General features: G+C 43.2%; 1 protein-coding gene across 2 annotated transcripts in view; it reads right to left on the bottom strand.

Annotated features, from left to right (window-relative positions):
• The window catches only part of DNAJC1 (DnaJ heat shock protein family (Hsp40) member C1), a 194251-nt gene that overhangs the window by 21583 nt on the left and 153163 nt on the right, over nucleotides 1-19505 (bottom strand). For both annotated transcript variants that reach the window (XM_037890839.2, XM_043541316.1), the window contains one exon: nucleotides 432-551. In XM_037890839.2, coding sequence (XP_037746767.1) covers nucleotides 432-551 — 120 coding nt within the window. The remainder of the gene's footprint in view (nucleotides 1-431; nucleotides 552-19505) is intronic.

Consider the following 19505-nt stretch of genomic DNA (forward strand, 5'->3'; position numbering starts at 1 on the left):
GAAATATTTCAGTTTAATTAATGGAAACCCCTTGTCTAAATGCTATTAGCTGATTCATACTTTTTTTTTAAACCTGGCTTAAACAGAACTGTAAACTTTAACCAAGTCTCACAAATGTCCTTTAGCAGTTAAAAGGGGTTACTATGAACACTAAAACTGGCATTGTTTTTCTGTTATCAGGTTACAGTAGCTCAGGTCTCTAAGCACCAGAATCCCCCATACAGCTGATCAGTTACAGCTGTTAATTGTGGAGCAAGGGACTGCTGACATCTGCTTCTTAGTTAGTTAGTTAATGGTTCACTTCCAGGTCCTAAAAGGATTGCAGCCTCGCTCAAAAGACAATGTTGGTCCCCATCTACGTCTGCCTTCTACACTGCCTGTCTTGTTCTGGTTTGTCACTCTCCATACAAAGCAAATCTGAGTGAACTCACATCTGCCACTGATCGACCCAATTCGTGAGCAATCTTTTCCCATCGACCTGGGGTCCCCCCTGGGAACTTAACCATACTTCTTGTCAGCTGGCTAAGGTCCTCTTCTGTCCATTCAGGTGCCTGCAAAACATTTGTAAAACATGTATTATGCTGGGAAAATGAAAAAAATGGAGCTGGATAAAATACTGAACAAAAACATTACATAAATTAATCAAATAATGGATGTTGTAACAGTGTAATTTAATATGGTTTCCAAAGCTTGTTAGTTGAATGCTCTGTTTCTTCCACTCTGTTATAGAGAACAGTACATAAAAACAACCATCAGTGAAGGAACTTGAACCATTAAAATATTTAATATACAAAATGTACATTAGTGCAGTACACACAGTTAACTTAGGTCACTATGAAAAAAAGCAAAAAGCAAAATAAACAATTTTACTACTTAAAGATTAAACCACAGTCTAAGATATCGACATTTTAGATAATATATAAAATCCTGTTACATATAACTGAATGATATATAATGGAAGAGAAATCTTTAAAAAGTCCTCAATTAAAAAAAAATACTGAAAATAATCCTAAATGTTATTTAAAAATCTGTATCTTAAAATAGCATGCCCAATTCAGTCAGTTGTTAAATCACCCATAATGTATTATATTTTAACATTTTGGCACAATACAGGAGTGAAATCTGACAATTTTACGTTCCCCTGAGAATTTTTTTTTTTTTTTTTTAAAAAGCACCTAAACCCTGTGGCTTCTGTGCACTGCACACATGAAGAAAACAAAGAAACTGGACGTTTTCAAAGAGCAACAAGGCCCAATAACCAAAATATAAAACCATGTTCTACCGTAACAGCATGCTGCAAATTGTACACAATTTCCTCCTTTATGACAACCATATAAAACTGAGTAAAAAGTGAAAAACATTGGTTCCTCAGATATGGTAAAACATTAACTATTAAATCTTTGTATGTTAAATTGCCTCTCCAAGAACACAAGGCTCTGTACCAGCCTTCCACACTAGTAAAAGTAGCGACAATTGAACTAAGCATTTGTAAAAAGAAGTTAACCATTTCTGTTTTTTTTTTTTTTAAAAAGAATCCTTTATGATAAATACCTTTTCTAATCACCATTTCTGATAATGAACAGACATATATCAAGCAGTTTGCATTACAGAGCCATCAGCACAGAACAACAGTCAGAGGTGAGTGACCCCAGGGACCATCTCCACAGCTACAGCAAAGCTTCTCCCTGACACTAATCCTGCCTGTCATTCTCCCACTGTGCTCTAACCACACTGACATCCGCCTGCCGCACTGCAAGCTTAACGGGCCCTTCCTGACTTTTTACTGTCTCCCCCAATCAATGGTTCAAGCGTGCTCTTTTCACCATGTCCAAATGGCAGCTTCACTCATAATCAAAGTGCGTTGCCCCTGTTAAAGGGCTTCCCGAAAGGCTCTACCATTTGCATTCATTTGCAAAGCAAACTACTTTTATTCACTTTGTTCTGCTATCAAGAATGTTCCCTGAAGCAGATAAATTGGCATAAATACAACCTGCCACTTAAGAGAGAGTAAATAATAGCCAATAGTGGGGAGGATTTTATCAATTGTTCTATTTTGTAGCCACGTAATTCTTTGTTCATCAAATGCTAAAAGCCTCAAATATTCATATTTATATAGTTTTTAATACAAGCATGAATTCATTACCTATCATAGTTTAAATGTAACACACACAGAGTACTGTGTGTGAGATATAGCACATGCATACCCACTTTATTATATATGTAGTGTATACTAGTGATTTGTGGAGAACATGCTAAATACAAACCAGGTCTCATTATCACACAGTAACCTTACATTTTATTTATTGTACAAAATAAAAGCCCACATGTTCTGAATTAAAACCTCTTTATTTACATATTTCCATAACTTTGAGGTTCAGAGAAGTGAAGTTATTCGGTACCTATAAATATTCTAGTTTTGAAAATATAATTCCAGCAATATTTATTTATTTTTAAAATAAAAGAGGCTAAGTAGAGAATTTTTATGAATAAGTTTTTCATAAGTAGTATAGAACTGCACACACTGAATGTAAGCATTAGTAAATGCAATTTGTTTCAGTAACAAATGAAAGTTATGTTTTACATTGATTTCAAATGTAAATAATTGTAGCACAAAAGTAGCTGCACAGATGTATCTTAACACAATGCTCAAAGCATATCCAAACAATTTCACACAAAAATCGAATTCATATTTCTGCACTACTAGAAACATTTTAGGAGGTAACAAGTTGTCTGATACGTTTTAAATTCTTTAAAACAATTTTTTGTCAGATTTGATTCTTGGATGTGCTGCATATTTGAATTCCTGTGTGTAAATGTTACAAAAGTAAACAAATATTTTCCTTAGCTATCATCATCATATAGGAATTCTAATAAAAACCTACTGTCTACTGATCTTTAAAAAACAATAGGGATCTTTAAAAAACAAACAACAAACCTACTAATTCTATGTGCATCTATGATACCAATATATTGAATGTACTGAATGAAAAAAATATTTCAATAAGATGGTAACATACAATACAATTTTAAAAAAGTTAAAAAAAAATAAGGACATAAAATTGGTAGGTCTGAAATTCTTTGATCGAGCTTTTTAGGAATCCATTATTAACCACAAGTGCTGTAAAGAGCTTTAGTGAATTTGCAATTCCTCAGCAATAGATAATTGTGTCTTTAGATGCAACAGCGCCTACTATGATCCAACTACTACAAGCAGCCAGGAGGGTGGCCATAGTGTGAATGTATTCTCCCTGTTCTGATCTGGAGCCAGCTGTAACTGAGAGTCTCAAATGAATGCATAAGCATACTGCTTTGTCACTTAAAACCATGTGTGTCCAATATTACTGAAACACTGGGCCAAAATTCATCTCTGCAGTTAGGTAATGGAAGATACCACATAGTGAGGGGACAGCTGTTGTGACTACACAAGCATTCAGATTTTGCATCAGAAAAGCCCTGCTCTGGGATTAACTCTCCATACTGAATACAAAATGAAAGTAAGGAGAGCTATAGGCCTCAGCTTTGAACTAGGGCTGTCGATTAATCACAGTTAACTCACATGATTAACTCAAAAAAATTAATCGCGATTAAAAAATTATTGCGATTAATGGCACTGTTAAACAATCAAATACCAATTTAAATTTATTAAATATTTTTGGATGTTTTTCTACATTTCAAATATATCAATTTCTATTACAACACAAAATAAAAAGTGTACAGTGCTCACTTTATATTATTTTTATTACAAATATCTGCACTGTAAAAATGATAAATAAAAGAACTAGTATTTTACAATTCACCTCCATACAAGTACTGTAGTGCAAGCTCTTTATCGTGAAAGTGTAACTTACAAATGTAGATTTTTTTGTTGTTTCATAACTGCACTCAAAAACTAAACAATGTAAAACTTTAGAGCCTACAAGTCCATTCAGTCCTACTTCTTGTTCAGCCAATCGCTAAGATGAACAAGTTTGTTTACATTTGCAGGAGATAATGCTGCCTGCTTCTTGTTTATGTCTCTTGAAAGTGAGAACAGACGTTCACATGGCACTTTTGTAGCTGGCAATTAACGCAACCCAAGACCCATTTGGATATCTTTGAGCCGATATCGTGGAGCCTTTGGAACTTTCTGCAAATGAAAGGAAAAGTTTAGGGGACTTCCTGAAGTCCTTAGTCCTGTCCAAGTAGAATGCTAGTACTTTTCTAACATCTAGCATATGCAAAATCGCCTCCCTGTTGTCACGATGTGATTTTGTTTAAAAAGTGGGAAGATGGATCTGTTGATTCCCATGGAAAGTGGAGGCAACTTTAGGGAGAAACTTGGGATGCGGCCTCAGAGTTGCTTTGTCTTTAAAAAAAAGACAGCGTATGTTGGGTGTGCCATTAGGGCTGCTACTTCTCCTATGTGCCTAGCTGAGGTGATGGCAATTAGAAATGCTGTCTTCATAGACAGGTGTTATGAGAGAGCAAGTTGCCATGGGTTCAAAAGGAGGTCCAATCAAAGCACTGAGAACTAGGTTAAGATCCCAGGTTGGAGCAGATGGTCTCACATGCGGGAAGAGATTCCCAATGCCCTTAAGAAATCTATGCGTCAGTGACTGAGCAAACACCAAATATCCGTCTATCTGATGGTTAGTAACTGGAAAGTTACAGCAGCAAGATGTACCTTAAGGGAGCTGAGTGAGGGTTCTGACTTCTTGTGGTCTAAAATGTCATCTAAAAATCAGAGGGAGGGAAGACAAAGTTGGGTCTGTGTGCTTAGAATGACATCGAACTTGGAATCATTTCTATTTTTGTAGGTAAGTACATCAAGTGGTAGACTTTCAGCTGTACAGCAACACGTCTTTCACCTCCCAAAGCATTCTAACTCAGTCTTGGAACCAAGAAGGAGCCAAATCTGGGAGGTGGAGGACCTGCAGGTTGGGGTGAAGGATGAGAATAACTCTTACTTTGTCTCATCAAATTTTCAACAGGACCTTGAATAGAAGAGGAAACGAGGGAAAGCCATACAATAGATCTCTGTCCCATAGGAGGATGAGGGCATCTCTGAGTGAATGATTCCCCAGGCTGGCCCTGGAGCAGTAACAAGGACATTTCTTGTTCTGGTAAGTAGCAAAGAGATCTCTAGTCGAGGTTCCCCAAAGAGCGAATAGGTCTCAAAGCATCTCTGAGTTCAGCTCCCATTCATGGTTGTGAGAAAAGTACCGACTGAGGCTGTTGGCTGTCACGTTCTGTATCCCTGGTAGTTAGACAGCTGAGATGAGCACATTGTGATGGGTGCACCAATTTCAAAGTTTGAGAGCTTCTGTGCAGAGGGAGAGAGATCTGGCACCCCTCTGGTAATTTATATAAAACACACAGTCATATTGTCCACCAGGACCTTTCTGTGGGTGTTCTTGATGAAAGGCAGAAAGTGTGCACAGGTGTTCCTGATGGCACTTAGCTCCAAAAGACTGATATGGAGAACCACTTCTGTGAAAGACCACTTGCCTTGAACCTTGCAGTCATGTATAGAATCATAGAATATCAGGGTTGGAAGGGACCTCAGGAGGTCATCTAGTCCAACCCCCTGCTCAAAGCAGGACCAATCCCCAATTAAATCATCCCAGCCAGGGCTTTGTCAAGCCTGACCTTAAAAACTTCTAAGGAAGGAGATTCTACCACCTCCCTAGGTAACACATTCCAGCGTTTCACCACCCTCTTGGTGAAAAAGTTTTTCCTAATATCCAACCTAAACTTCCCCCACTGCAACTTGAGACCATTACTCCTTGTCCTGTCCTCTTCTACCACTGAGAATAGTCTAGAACCATCCTCTCTGGAACCACCTCTCAGGTAGTTGAAAGTAGCTATCAAATCCCCCCTCATTCTTCTCTTCTGCAGACTAAACAATCCCAGTTCCCTCAGCCTCTCCTCATAAGTCATGTGTTCCAGACCCCTAATCATTTTTGTTGCCCTTCGCTGGACTCTCTCCAATTTATCCACATCCTTCTTGTAGTGTGGGGCCCAAAACTGGACACAGTACTCCAGATGAGGCCTCACCAATGTCGAATAGAGGGGAACGATCACGTCCCTCGATCTGCTCGCTATGCCCCTACTTATATATCCCAAAATGCCACTGGCCTTCTTGGCAACAAGGGCACACTGCTGACTCATATCCAGCTTCTCGTCCACTGTAACCCCTAGGTCCTTTTCCGCAGAACTGCTGCCTAGCCATTCGGTCCCTAGTCTGTAGCGGTGCATTGGGTTCTTCCGTCCTAAGTGAAGGACCCTGCACTTATCCTTATTGAACCTCATCAGATTTCTTTTGGCCCAATCCTCCAATTTGTCTAGGTCCCTCTGTATCCCATCCCTACCCTCCAGCGTATCTACCTCTCCTCCTAGTTTAGTATCATCTGCAAATTTGCTGAGGGTACAATCCACACCATCCTCCAGATCATTTATGAAGATATTGAACAAAACCGGCCCCAGGACCGACCCCTGGGGCACTCCACTTGACACCGGCTGCCAACTAGACATGGAGCCATTGATCACTACCCGTTGAGCCCGACAATCTAGCCAACTTTCTACCCACCTTATAGTGCATTCATCCAGCCCATACTTCTTTAACTTGCTGACAAGAATACTGTGGGAGACCGTGTCAAAAGCTTTGCTAAAGTCAAGAAACAATACATCCACTGCTTTCCCTTCATCCACAGAACCAGTAATCTCATCATAGAAGGCTATTAGATTAGTCAGGCATGACCTTCTCTTGGTGAATCCATGCTGACTGTTCCTGATCACTTTCCTCTCCTCTAAGTGCTTCAGAATTGATTCCTTGAGGACCTGCTCCATGATTTTTCCGGGGACTGAGGTGAGGCTGACTGGCCTGTAGTTCCCAGGATCCTCCTTCTTCCCTTTTTTAAAGATTGGCACTACATTAGCCTTTTTCCAGTCGTCCGGGACTTCCCCCATTCGCCACGAGTTTTCAAAGATAATGGCCAATGGCTCTGCAATCACATCCGCCAATTCCTTTAGCACTCTCAGATGCAACTCGTCCGGCCCCATGGACTTGTGCACATCCAGCTTTTCTAAATAGTCCCTAACCACCTCTTTCTCCACTGAGGGCTGGCCATCTACTCCCCATGCTGTGATGCCCAGCGCAGCAGTCTGGGAGCTGACCTTGTTCGTGAAAACAGAGGCAAAAAAAGCATTGAGTACATTAGCTTTTTCCACATCCTCTGTCACTAGGTTGCCTCCCTCATTCAGTAAGGGGCCCACACTTTCCTTGGCTTTCTTCTTGTTGCCAACATACCTGAAGAAACCCTTCTTGTTACTCTTGACATCTCTTGCTAGCTGCAGCTCCAGGTGCGATTTGGCCCTCCTGATTTCATTCCTACATGCCCGACCAATATTTTTATACTCATCCCTGGTCATATGTCCAACCTTCCACTTCTTGTAAGTGAGCCTATTAGGGAGGCATCCGTCAGAATCAGTTGCAAGAATGGAACACCTGCTCGGACATTGGATGGGCCTTTTTCACCAGTCCAGGGAGTGCTTTACTGCAGAGGGCAGTGATAGCAGTTTGGTTAGTTTGTCCCTGTTCAGGGGATAGACAGAAGTGAGCCACATCTGAAGACACCCCATGAACATCTGGGCGTTTGGGGTGATGAAGCTGCATGCTGCCATATGACCTAGCAGCTGCAGGCGGTTCCCGGCCGATGTTTGAGGGCTGGCCTGGACTGTCTTTATGAGACTTGTAAGAGGGTGAGTGTGTAACGGGAGGAACGCTCTCACTTGTACTGCATCAAGGTAGATGCCGATAAACTCCAGTCGCTGTACCGGTGTCAATACTGATTTCTCTAAATTGAGCTATAGACCCAGCTATTCAAATGTGCACGTGGTCGTCTAGGTGGCTCGTATGGTGTCCTGAAATGAGGAAGTCCTGAGGAGGCAGTCGTCTAGATATGGGTAGATCACAATGCCCAATGTTCGCAGGTGCGCTGCTACGACAGAGAGAATCTTGGAAAATGCCCTGGGTATGGAGGAGAAACCAAATGGGAGCACCCTACTGTTAATGGTCCTGCCCAAAGGTAAACCATAGGAATCTCCTGTGTGACGGTCGTATCAAGATGTGGAAATAGACATCTTGTAAGTAGGGGGCTGAAAACCAAATCTCCTTGCTCTAGAGCTGGAATAATAGCTGCTAGTGTGACCATCTTGAACTTCTACACCTTCACGTATTTGTTTAATGCCCTTAGATCTAGAACGGACCTCCAACCTCCCTTTGCCTTGCATATCAGGAAATAACAGGAGTAAAACCCCTTGCCCCTGAGTTGCACCAGTACTGGTTCTAGGGCCCCGATGCATAACAGATGATCTATTTCCTGGTGATGTAGGTTCTTGGGAGAAGGGTCTCCAAAGAGGGCAGGGAAGAAGAGTAGCAATGGGAGAGGGATGTGAATTGAATGGAGTAACTCTTCAAAATAATCTCCAAGACCCATATGTTGGAGATGATCTTCTCCCAACTGCTGTGAAAGAGGAGTTCCAAAGGGGCACGACAGATGTGTAGGTGGCAACTGATGTTGCAAGGTATAGTTATTTGGGCTCATCAAGACTGCTTTGAAGAGGTGGTCTGAGAGGCTGCAGATTGGGGTGCTGACTGCTTCTGAACCCTGGGCCTCTTATGTTGCGGCTCGTAATGGTGCTGAGATGGCGGGTATTGAAGAGGTTGTGACCTGTGCTGTGGCTGAGAACTGTATTTCTGTCCCACAGAGTAGATTCCCAGCAAGTGTAATGTGGCCTGGGAATTTTTCAAGGTATGGAGAGAAGAGTCTGTCTTCTCTGTGAAGAGCTTGGGCCCTTCAAACGGGAGATCTTCCATCATTGTCTGCAGCTCTTTGAGTAACCTGGAAAGGTGCAGCCAAGAAGCCCAACTCATTACCCCTGCTGTGGAGACCAAGCAGGCCACTGTATCGGCTGCATCCAGTGCTGTCTGTAGCGCCGTTCTGGGTACTAACTGACCCTCTCTGACAATGACCTGAAACTGCTCCTTTCATGTCTCTGGTAAGTGTTCCAGAAACATACTGAGTTTCCCATAATTAATAAAATCATATTTGGCCATGACAGCGTGGCAGTTCATGACTGTTATCTGCAATGTTGCCGATGAATACGCCTTCCTCCCAAAGAGATCTAGCCTTTTCCAACCCAATTCTGCGGAAAAGGACCTAGAGGTGACAGTGGACGAGAAGCTGGATATGAGTCAACAGTGTGCCCTTGTTGCCAAGAAGGCCAATGGCATTTTGGGATGTATAAGTAGGGGCATAGCGAGCAGATCGAGGGACGTGATCGTTCCCCTCTATTCGACATTGGTGAGGCCTCATCTGGAGTACTGTGTCCAGTTTTGGGCCCCACACTACAAGAAGGATGTGGATAAATTGGAGAGAGTCCAGCAAAGGGCAACAAAAATGATTAGGGGTCTGGAACACATGACTTATGAGGAGAGGCTGAGGGAACTGGGATTGTTTAGTCTGCAGAAGAGAAGAATGAGGGGGGATTTGATAGCTACTTTCAACTACCTGAGAGGTGGTTCCAAAGAGGATGGTTCTAGACTATTCTCAGTGGTAGAAGATGAGAGGACAAGGAGTAATGGTCTCAAGTTGCAGTGGGGGAGGTTTAGGTTGGATATTAGGAAAAACTTTTTCACTAGGAGGGTGGTGAAACACTGGAATGCGTTACCTAGGGAGGTGGTAGAATCTCCTTCCTTAGAAGTTTTTAAGGTCAGGCTTGACAAAGCCCTGGCTGGGATGATTTAATTGGGGATTGGTCCTGCTTTAAACAGGGGGTTGGACTAGATGACCTCCTGAGGTCCCTTCCAACCCTGATATTCTATGATTCTATGATAGAATTGTATGAGGTTGACTTGCCATGATGCTGCTTGCCTTGTGCACTAACTGAATCCACTACAATGGACTTTGGTTGTGGATGTTGAAACAGGAAGTCTGCCTCTTTGGGAGGGATGTAGTATTTTTTGTTGGCTCTCTTGCAGGTTGGGTGCGATGGAGGCTGGTGTCTGCCAGATGAGTTTGGCAGGATCTAGAATTGCCTCATTAATTGGGACGTCAATTCTGGACGAGGACCAGGTGTGCAGAATATCCACCAGCTTATGATGTATATCTGCCACCTCCCGTAGGGGAATAAAATGGTTACCTACCTTTCGTAACTGTTGTCCTTCGAGAGGTGTTGCTCATGTCCATTCCATTCTAGGTGTGTGAGCACCCATGTGCACAGTCGTCCGAGATTTTTGCCTAAGCAGCATACGTAGGGTCAGCAGTGGAGTCTTCTGGAGTGCTACGCTCATGCGTCGGTATATTAGGTGCCGCTGGCCCTACACCCTCTCAGTTCCTTCTTGCCAGAGACTCTGATAGAGTGGTAGGAGGGCGGGTAACGGAATGGACATGAGCAACACATCTTGAAGAACAGCTACGAAAGGTAGTAACCATTTTTTTTTCTTTGAGTGCTTGCTCATGTCTATTCCATTCTAGGTGACCCCCAAGCAGTATCCCTGGAGGTGGGCTTGGAGTTCATGGTCATCCAGCTTGCAACACATCTTTATTGAAGCCAGCATCATCTTGGGCCTGCTGGGTAAGTGCATAATGAGACGTAAATGTGTGGCCAGAACACCAGGTAATGGGCTCTGCAGATATCGTGGATTGGCACCTGGGCTAGGAAAGCCACCAATGTGGCTTGCGCCCTAGTTGAATGGGTGGTCACAATCGCCAGTGGAAGCACTTTTGCCAGATCATAGCAGCAGCAGATACCAGATTCAGGATGAAATTCTCTAAGAGGACACCGCATGACCTTTCATCCTGTCTGCCATCACAACGAACAGCTGTCTTGATTTATGAAACGGCTTGGTCCTGTCGATGTAGAAGACTAACGCCCTCCTGACGTCCAGAGAGGCAATCTGCGCTCCTCCTCTGACTTATGAGGTTTTGGAAAGGTAAATATATGTCCTGGCCCATATGAAACTGAAACCACCTTGGGCAGGAATGCCAGGTGCAGATGCAGCTGAACCTTGTCCGTGTAGAACACCGTATAGGGTGGCTCCGAGGTAATGGCCCTAATCTCAGAGACCCTGTGGGCAGATGTTATTGTGACCAGGAATGAAACCTTCCAGGAAACGAGGAGAAGGGAGCAGGAAGCCAGAGGCTCGAAGGGGGAGGGGGTCCCATGGCTGGCTTGCCCTTGGATTGCAAGGCCTTAGCCATGTCCAGCGCCTGGTCTGGCGTCTGCGACACTGGAAGGCCCACAGAGGTCTTTGGCCACCTGGGTAGCTTATTGTCAAAGGTCCCAGTAATAGCCGGGGTCCCCTGCCACTTTCAGGAATCGGATCCCTAGTTGGGCTCATAGTGGAGGCACCCTGATGCTTCTGGGTACTGCGCTTCAGAGCTGCCGACACTGAAGTGGCCGCACTGGGGAACCCCTCTGGCTGGCCAATGACTCAGTTTGGGGGCTTGGAGCTTTTACAGGGGGAATCTGCTGGTCTTTTCTGTTACTCTACTCCCTCTGAAGCTGAAGGCTCTGGGGATGATCTGGGGTCAGCACTGGAGTCCCCTAGAAGTTGAAGTGCCTTCTCCTTCAACTTTTAACTTCAGCTCCTGGTTCTTGTGAGACCTCAGCTTTAGCGATGGCTGAGGGCGCACTTCTGAGGGATATGAGACTCTCCCAGGCACTGGACACAGTGAGCATGTCTGGCCATTACAGGAATCAACTCCTTGCAGGAGAGGGTACCTCTTGAAGCCGGGGGAGCCAGGCATGATGGGAGTGGTGGGGGGCCTATCACCCTCTAGTAATGAGGAATGCAGAAGAAAGTTCTCTTTTTTTTTTCAACTGAAAGAACTCAGAGAATCTTCTAAATGCCCCTGGAGTGGAGGAAATCCCCCCAGACTGGGTGGGAAAAATAAACTCAAGTTTTTTCTTTTTTTTTTTAATCCCAATGGAGTAAAAAAGGAAATATTAACTATTAAGGATAACAAAAGAAACAAAAAACTACTACTGATGCTAATGACACAGACAAGGAAGGGACAACTACCCGCTCCATTTGAGGACAAAAGTGGTGGAGAAGGAACTGAGGGGGATATGCAGTGCTAGATAGCCTTGAGGCAGACCATGAGGGAGGGAGAGCACATGTAGGGGTTGAACGGATACTGCTACCTAAAATCTCAGTGCAGGGGTGCAGATAAACCTACTGTGGAGCATTCATAGGGACATTACTCAAAGAAGAATCCAAAGATCTGTTAGGGATGGGCCTGGAGAGGAAGCAGCACCGTAACAAGACCTGGAGCTAGAGCCTGGTAAATTTGTCCCACAATTTCCCTGGATAAAAAATAATGTAGTCTTTCATTGCTGTAGTAAGCCCGTCCTCTGATATTTGCACCTAGCCCCAGCAATGACAGATGCACTTCCTGATTGCCTGTACCATACCTGCAAATCATCAGTGTCTTCAGTCTTCACTTTATGTGAAATATATGCCTTTCACCTCACAGACATTGTGCAGGGAGCAGCAGACCACAGTAATACAGATGGCATTTGCCACACTGGCATCCAAATGATTTAAAGGTAGCACCATCCTGCCTTCAGGATGTCAATTCACACTCCACCACCATCCTGCAACTGCTAAGCATGTAATTAAACCTTCTTTTGCCAGGCCCTTGAAGGTCAGGGTACAGTTGCACGAGCCATGTCAGCAGAGGGACAGCAAGGTTCCCTAAAACAACAGGAGGCATGGAGACTCTGTTGATAACCATGTCATTTGAAGGGAATAAGGTCTGTGTGTGTCCAAAAAGGTAAATGCAAGACAGTGTAATCCCACTACTCTGTCCTTGTGGTCCTGCACCAGAAGCACTGATCTCCATTTAGTGAATCTGCAGCTATGGCAGCAAGCATCAGGTGCCTTAATTGTGCCATGACTGTCTGTACCCCTTCTGAGACCCACTGCTGCTGTCTTCCTAACAGAAACTGCTGCTGAAATGTCCACCACCATCTCACAGACCCTCTATCTGTATCCTGCAACAGTGAGCTGCGAGCAGGAAAAGCTTTTCCACCAGTGCTGGACCCATGGCTTGTCTTTGGCTGGAACATATAAAAGCAGGGAGTTGGCAGTTCTGCAAGAGCCTCAGCTAGATGCGTTGGTGGACTAAGAACACTTTTGCACAGAGGCTTGGGACAGACAGACAAGTTCTCCCACAATACACTACCAACCTAGCCCTACATATAACCAGTGAGGCATTAAGAACCTTAGGATACACTCCCAGGTATCCTAGTGCCAAACATGTTTCAATGCAGAGCTAGAGGTAGGGTTGCCAACTTTCTAATCGCACAAAACCGAACACCCTAGCCCTGCCGCTTCCCCGAGGCCCCGCACCTGCTCACTACATTCCCCCTCCCTTGGTGTCTTGCTCTCCCCCACCCTCACTCACTTTCACTGGGCTGGGGCAGAGGGTTGGGGTTCAGGAGGGGGTGAGGGCTCTAACTGGGGGGTTGGAGGTGGGCTCTGGGGGGAGGAAAAGGGGGTGCCAGAAATGAGGGATTCAGAGTACAGGAGGGGGAAAGCCTGGCCCAATTGAAGTCAATGGCAGTTTGGCCATTTATTTCAATGGGAGCGGGATTTCACCATAAGAATCACTTTGATTAGTTTACTGAATGAAATACATTTCTAGGCTCTGAGCCTACAGACACTCATGCATATGAATAACTAAGCATGCAAGCAGTCTTTTCATTCTTTATCATGTGCATTAACGTTTGCAGGATCAGGTCCCTAGTCAGAACTCATACAACCAAATCAATTTTTGTAATTCAAGGCATATTTTATTTGTACCTATATATTTTCCCATACAATGCTATATTATGAATAGTACTTAACACATTACAGAATGTATAGTACCTTTAAATTAATTTCTTGCATACCGATAATGGAAAGGTCTGCTGAAATCTGCCCTGCCTTAGCTAGGCTACTAAACACCTGGCATTGTGCTCCAACTGCTTGGTGCAGATTAAAGACATACATAGGTCCCAACAGCTCACATTCGGCTGAATTCATACTCACAACTCTTACATTTTGGTTCAGATATATGTTATTCCTACTTGTGTCCTCAAATTCCTTCTCAAAATTCACTTCCGCTACAATGCCCTACTACTAATCAGCCAGTGTTTAACTTGCTAGTCTGAAAGGAAGCTGGGGTATGACAATATGTATTTATTGTTGTATTTACAGAACTTTTTAAAAATAGCAAATGTATATATAATACAAACTGACTGTCTTCATCATCTTAGAGCATCTTGTAAGCTCTTCAGGACAGGAGCCATATCTACCTCTGTTTCTACAGCACTTAGCACAATGATATCCTGATTCAGATATGAGCCTGGAGTATAGTCTCTGGACACTAGCATAATACATAAAGATATTATGTTGAAGAAATTTAAGACAGTAGGTGACCTTAAAATTGCTTTCATTTTGTTCAAAGCCAAATAAAAGGCTAAGAAGCACTTCTCATGAATAAACTGAGATGTGAATAGTTGATTTTAATTACAGTGGGTTTTTCTGAGATTTACAGTGGCTGCCATTTTGATAAAATGACATGTTTGACACTGGCTTTTTGGCAGGCGTTTGGTGAAACTGTAAGCCAGCTTTAATACCAGTTTTAACAGTCAGAAGGTTGTTTAAATCTTTCAGCGTTTAAATGAAGAGTCTAATTTACAAATATTAACATTCACTTCGATAGTTAAATCAGATTGGAAACTGGCATTCAAACCCCTCTGTGTACTCTATAAGGTTAGTATCGCAGCTGTTTTATTTTTTGGAAAGCAAAGATGTCTGCAATCATTAGGTTCAGAAATACCAAAGTAATTAAAATATTTATTTTCAAATACATTCCACAATCTATGCATGGCAAGGAGTGATTCTTACTTTAACATTCACACTCCTGGGTTGAGTAACATGGGTACAACTATCTTGAGAGCCTACAGGGCAAAAACAACCCCCCATTTACTTATTTCAGAAAGGAAAATCCTGATCACCAAGAGGCGGTTAGTTATTTGTTTCCAATAGTGCCAACAATGTGCTAGGTGAGTACCATACGTAAGAGTAGCCACAGTCCCAGCCTTTAAGAGCTTAGTTGTCTGTTCGATCATAACCCAACAAAAAGATGGGAGAAAGGGTAAAAATGTATAAGTAGTAGAGATCAAAATAGTAAATAGCCATGTAAGGCAATAACACTGATAACATTTTAAATCTCCAAGTACCCACAAATAGTAATGATCAGCCAGTCAGTTGTTTGTGGGTGTCACAGTAGATATAACAGACAAAGGAATTTTTTAAAATGATTTGAAATCTTGCAGTATTACAGGTACATCCTGATACCCAGGGATTACTTGGTACTAACTGGCAGAGGATCCATGGGGTGCATATGACTGTACAGGGATCCCCTGGGTCAGACATATGCATAACAGTGAACTAAAGGATGCGTGTGAAGTCTCTACAGAGAGCCAGTAGTCCACTGGTTGACATAATCACTGCAAAAATGTATGTATGGATAAAATTTAAGGAGTTATATATCTATACTGGAAACTAGGTTCTTAAGGTCTTGGAGATAAGGCAGTCACCAGGAGTTGATATATGTCAGAAAGGTTCCTTTCAGGCAGGAGGTAACAGACACCTATCTCCCTGCCTGGCTATTTGTGTATTGTATGCCTCACAATGTATATCTATTTGCATACTTAGCCAGAGGCTAAGAAAGAGATTACAAAAATCTACCAGAGGGGAAATCTACAGAATGTAGCAAACAGCAGGGGTACCATTTTTGGATAGTCTAGAAAAGACAAAGGATTTTTTTGGGGTATTTTGGAGTTCAAAGGAACATACTAGATCCTTCACCAAGGAGGCAATCTGAAAGCATACTTGTCATTTGAAGGGGGTTGGGGGGAGCACAACCAGCCAGACTGTAAAAGCACAGCAAGGATTTTGGGTGAGCAATGTTCTGCAAGATAAGAGTCTTTTGTTCATTAAGTCTAGGCTGTAGAATACATGTTATGATTTTATTTTATATGTAACCATTTGTTTCCAATACTTCTACTTGCTATTATTTGAATCTCTAAGCTTTCTTAAATTAAAACTTGATTTCACTATAAACGTATCTAAGCGCTGGGTATTAAGTGCAGTGGTCATCTGAGGTAGAGCTGGTAAGCTGGGATGTACTGTTTCTTTGCAAGCAGCGAATCTGGGAATACTGCGAGTGTCCAGTGGACCAGGGGCTGGACATTCTGTGGAGAAACTTGGAGGGCCTGAGCATGCCAATTGCTAACCTGTAGAATGACAGCAGTTCCTCTGAGGCCTAGAGGGGAGTGCTTGTGTTGCACATAGCCAGTGTAGTTGGAGAGCTGACCCATGGCAGGCAATAGCAAGGTGCCTCACAACACTGGGTACCCCGGGAAACAAAATCCACTGTGGAAATTGAATGCAAACAAAAATATAAGGATATGTAGACTGATTAAGCAACTCCTAAAACAACAACACAGAGATGTATTGCAAAAAGACTGATACAGTACTCTGTGACAGTTGGATGATTCACAGAAAGGTAGTGATATATGCAGTCATAGTTTTTAAGGAACCATTAAATCATCTAGTCTGACCTCCTGCATAACACAGGTCACAGAATTTCACTCGGTTACCCGAACACTGAGCCCAATACCTTGTTTGACTAAAACATATCCTACAGAAAAACATCCAAGTCTTGATTTGAAAAAATCACAAGACAGAATTAATCACTTCCCTTGGTAGTTTGTTCCAATGGTTCATCAGCCTCACTGTTAAAAATTTGTACCTCATTTCTAATTTGAATTTGTGTGGTTTTAATGTCCAGCTACTGGTTCTTGTTATGCAACTAAATTAAAGAGCCCTTTAGTATCTGGTATTTCCTCCCAATGAAGTTACTAATTTACTGTAATCAAGTCACCTCTTGACCTTCTTTTTGATAAATTAAACAGACTGAGTGCTAAATCTCACCATAAGGCATTTTCTCCACTCTTTGAATCATTTTTGTGGCTCTTCTCTGTACCTTCTCCAATTTTTTAATATACTTTTAAGCATGTGAACACCGGAACTGTACACAATATTCCTGTATTGATCTTACTAATACCATATGCAGAGGTAAAATCATCTCCCTACCCCTACTTGTATAAACAAGGGAGTAGCATCCAAGGATCACACAGCTCTGTGATGCTGACATGCTTTTTTCTAAAGCTGGTTACTCTAGTTAGGCTGTTGAAGAATGTCTGACTTTCAGAAAACAAATGAATTATAATGAAAGATTCTGCAAGATGTTCCAAATCTAGTGTTACTCCAAATAACTTATTTACATGTGCTGTGGAATCTAAATTAATTTGTTTATATTGGGATTGTTTCTTTTAAAATCTAAATCTTGAGAGCTATTTTTTATTGCTCACAGAAGACACTAGATCAGGGGTGGGCAGACTACGGCTCCGTGCATTGCCCTTGCCTCCAGGCACCACCCCCTACAGCTCCCACTGGCCAGGAATGGGGAACCGCGGCCAATGGGGCTTCGGGGGAGGTACCTGGAGGCACAGCAAGGGCAGCATGCAGAGCCCTGTGCTGCCACCCCCCCCCTCCAGGGGCTGCACAGGTATGTTTTAGGGAAGTGACATTGGGCCGGAGCCCAAACTCCTCCTGCACCCCACCCCACAACTCCCTTCTCTGAGCCCCCTGCTGCACCCCCCAACCTCCTGCCCTGAGCCCCCTGCTGCACCCCGCACCCCGCCTGCACCCCAACTCCCTGCCCTGAGCCCCGTCGCACCCGCACACCCTCCTGCACGCCAACTCCCTGCCCTGAGCCCCCGTCAAACCCCCTCCTACACCCCAACCTCCTGCCCTGAGCCCCCCTGTCGCACCCCAACCCCCTCCTGCACCCGAACCCCCTTCCTTGAGCCCCCTCCTAGCCCCAATCCCTTGCCCTGAGCCCGTTCCTGCACACCACACCCCCTCCCACATCCCGCACTCCCTCCCGCACCCCAACCCCCTGCCCCGGCCCTGCATACAATTTCCCCACCTAGATGTGGCCCTTGGCCCAAGAAGTTTGCCCACCCCTGTACTAGATTGAGAACACACAGTGTCTCAATACACAGTACTACAGGCTCTCCAATATTGTCCCACCAGCATGCCTTAACTCTGTTCTGGAGGGACCATTCCTTAAGGATGAGGTGGTAAGTCAGTGTCCATGCCCATTTACTGCTTGGTCTCTCTACTGATAATGCCAATAAGGATGTTAATTGCAGTGGGTTTTGTGATGTAGACTCCTGTTTACTGGGAACCTGCCTAAAACCACTAACTCACTTTGCCTAAACCCATGATGGTCTTCATGGCAGGAGCTTGTGGGTGTTTGTGTTGTTTATGTTTTTGTACAGCACCTAGCACAATGGGTCCTGATTTTGAATGGTCTCTGGCCCCAAGATGTGAATAGTTGGTGAAATTTTTACTGTGTTCAGCAAAAAATGTTACAACTTCCAACTACAGTGCATTCATCTTTGTGCCTACTTGTTTATTTACATAGAATATTACTAGTATTTTCTTTCCTGCATGGCTAAGCTATGAAGCTCAGGCACAAATTTTTGAAATTATCTGTGCTTGACTATAAATAATGATGGATGTTTCCATAAAGTTTACAAATAATTATTTCAGTTTGTCATTATTTATTTGAAAAACAGGAGATAAAAAAAGAGAAATATTTAAATACTTTTAGGGTAATATGTTTGGCATTCCAAAGCAATCCCCTGTACTAAAAATTCTGCACTGCTGTCCTATGTAAAGTTTTTAAATTTTATCAATTAGGCCAAGACATTTGGATAGTCTAGAAAAGCCAGCCCAGATTTGGGGGGGGGGGGGTGAGAAGGGGCGGTGAAGGATAGGAACTGTACTCTGCTGCTTTATATAACAGAAGTCTATTTTTAGACTAACTGAGAACAACGCTATGAAGGGTCACAAAATCACAATCATTATATTAGTGATCAACGTAAAGTGCATTTTTTGAAAGAAATGAAGAAAACACTGCTGAAGAGGATGCCCACAACACAATCAGAAGTTAAGAAGTTCTGTTACTCTAAGGCAGGACCTTTTCAACCTGTGGTCCATGGACCTCTGGGGGTCTGCAAACTATGTCTAAGATTTCCAAAGGGGTCCGCACTCCATTTGAAATATTTTAGGGGTCCACAAATGAAAAAAGAAGGTTGAAAACCACTGCTCTAGGGCATCCTTCACATTGAAAAAAATTATGTCCAACATAGGAATTCATTTTCAGCGCTGTACTTTCAGATAAAGAGGGGTGGGTAGAGAAAAGATAACTCGAAAGCCATTCTAATCATCATCAGCTGATCCTGGACGTACAATACACTCCTTTCTGACTCATGAATTAGCACTGAGTGACAGTTTGAAACCAGAAGCTCTTGACTCTGCTACCATAAAG

Source organism: Chelonia mydas, chromosome 2 (assembly GCF_015237465.2).
Source record: "Chelonia mydas isolate rCheMyd1 chromosome 2, rCheMyd1.pri.v2, whole genome shotgun sequence".
Classification (NCBI taxonomy): Eukaryota; Metazoa; Chordata; order Testudines; family Cheloniidae; genus Chelonia; species Chelonia mydas.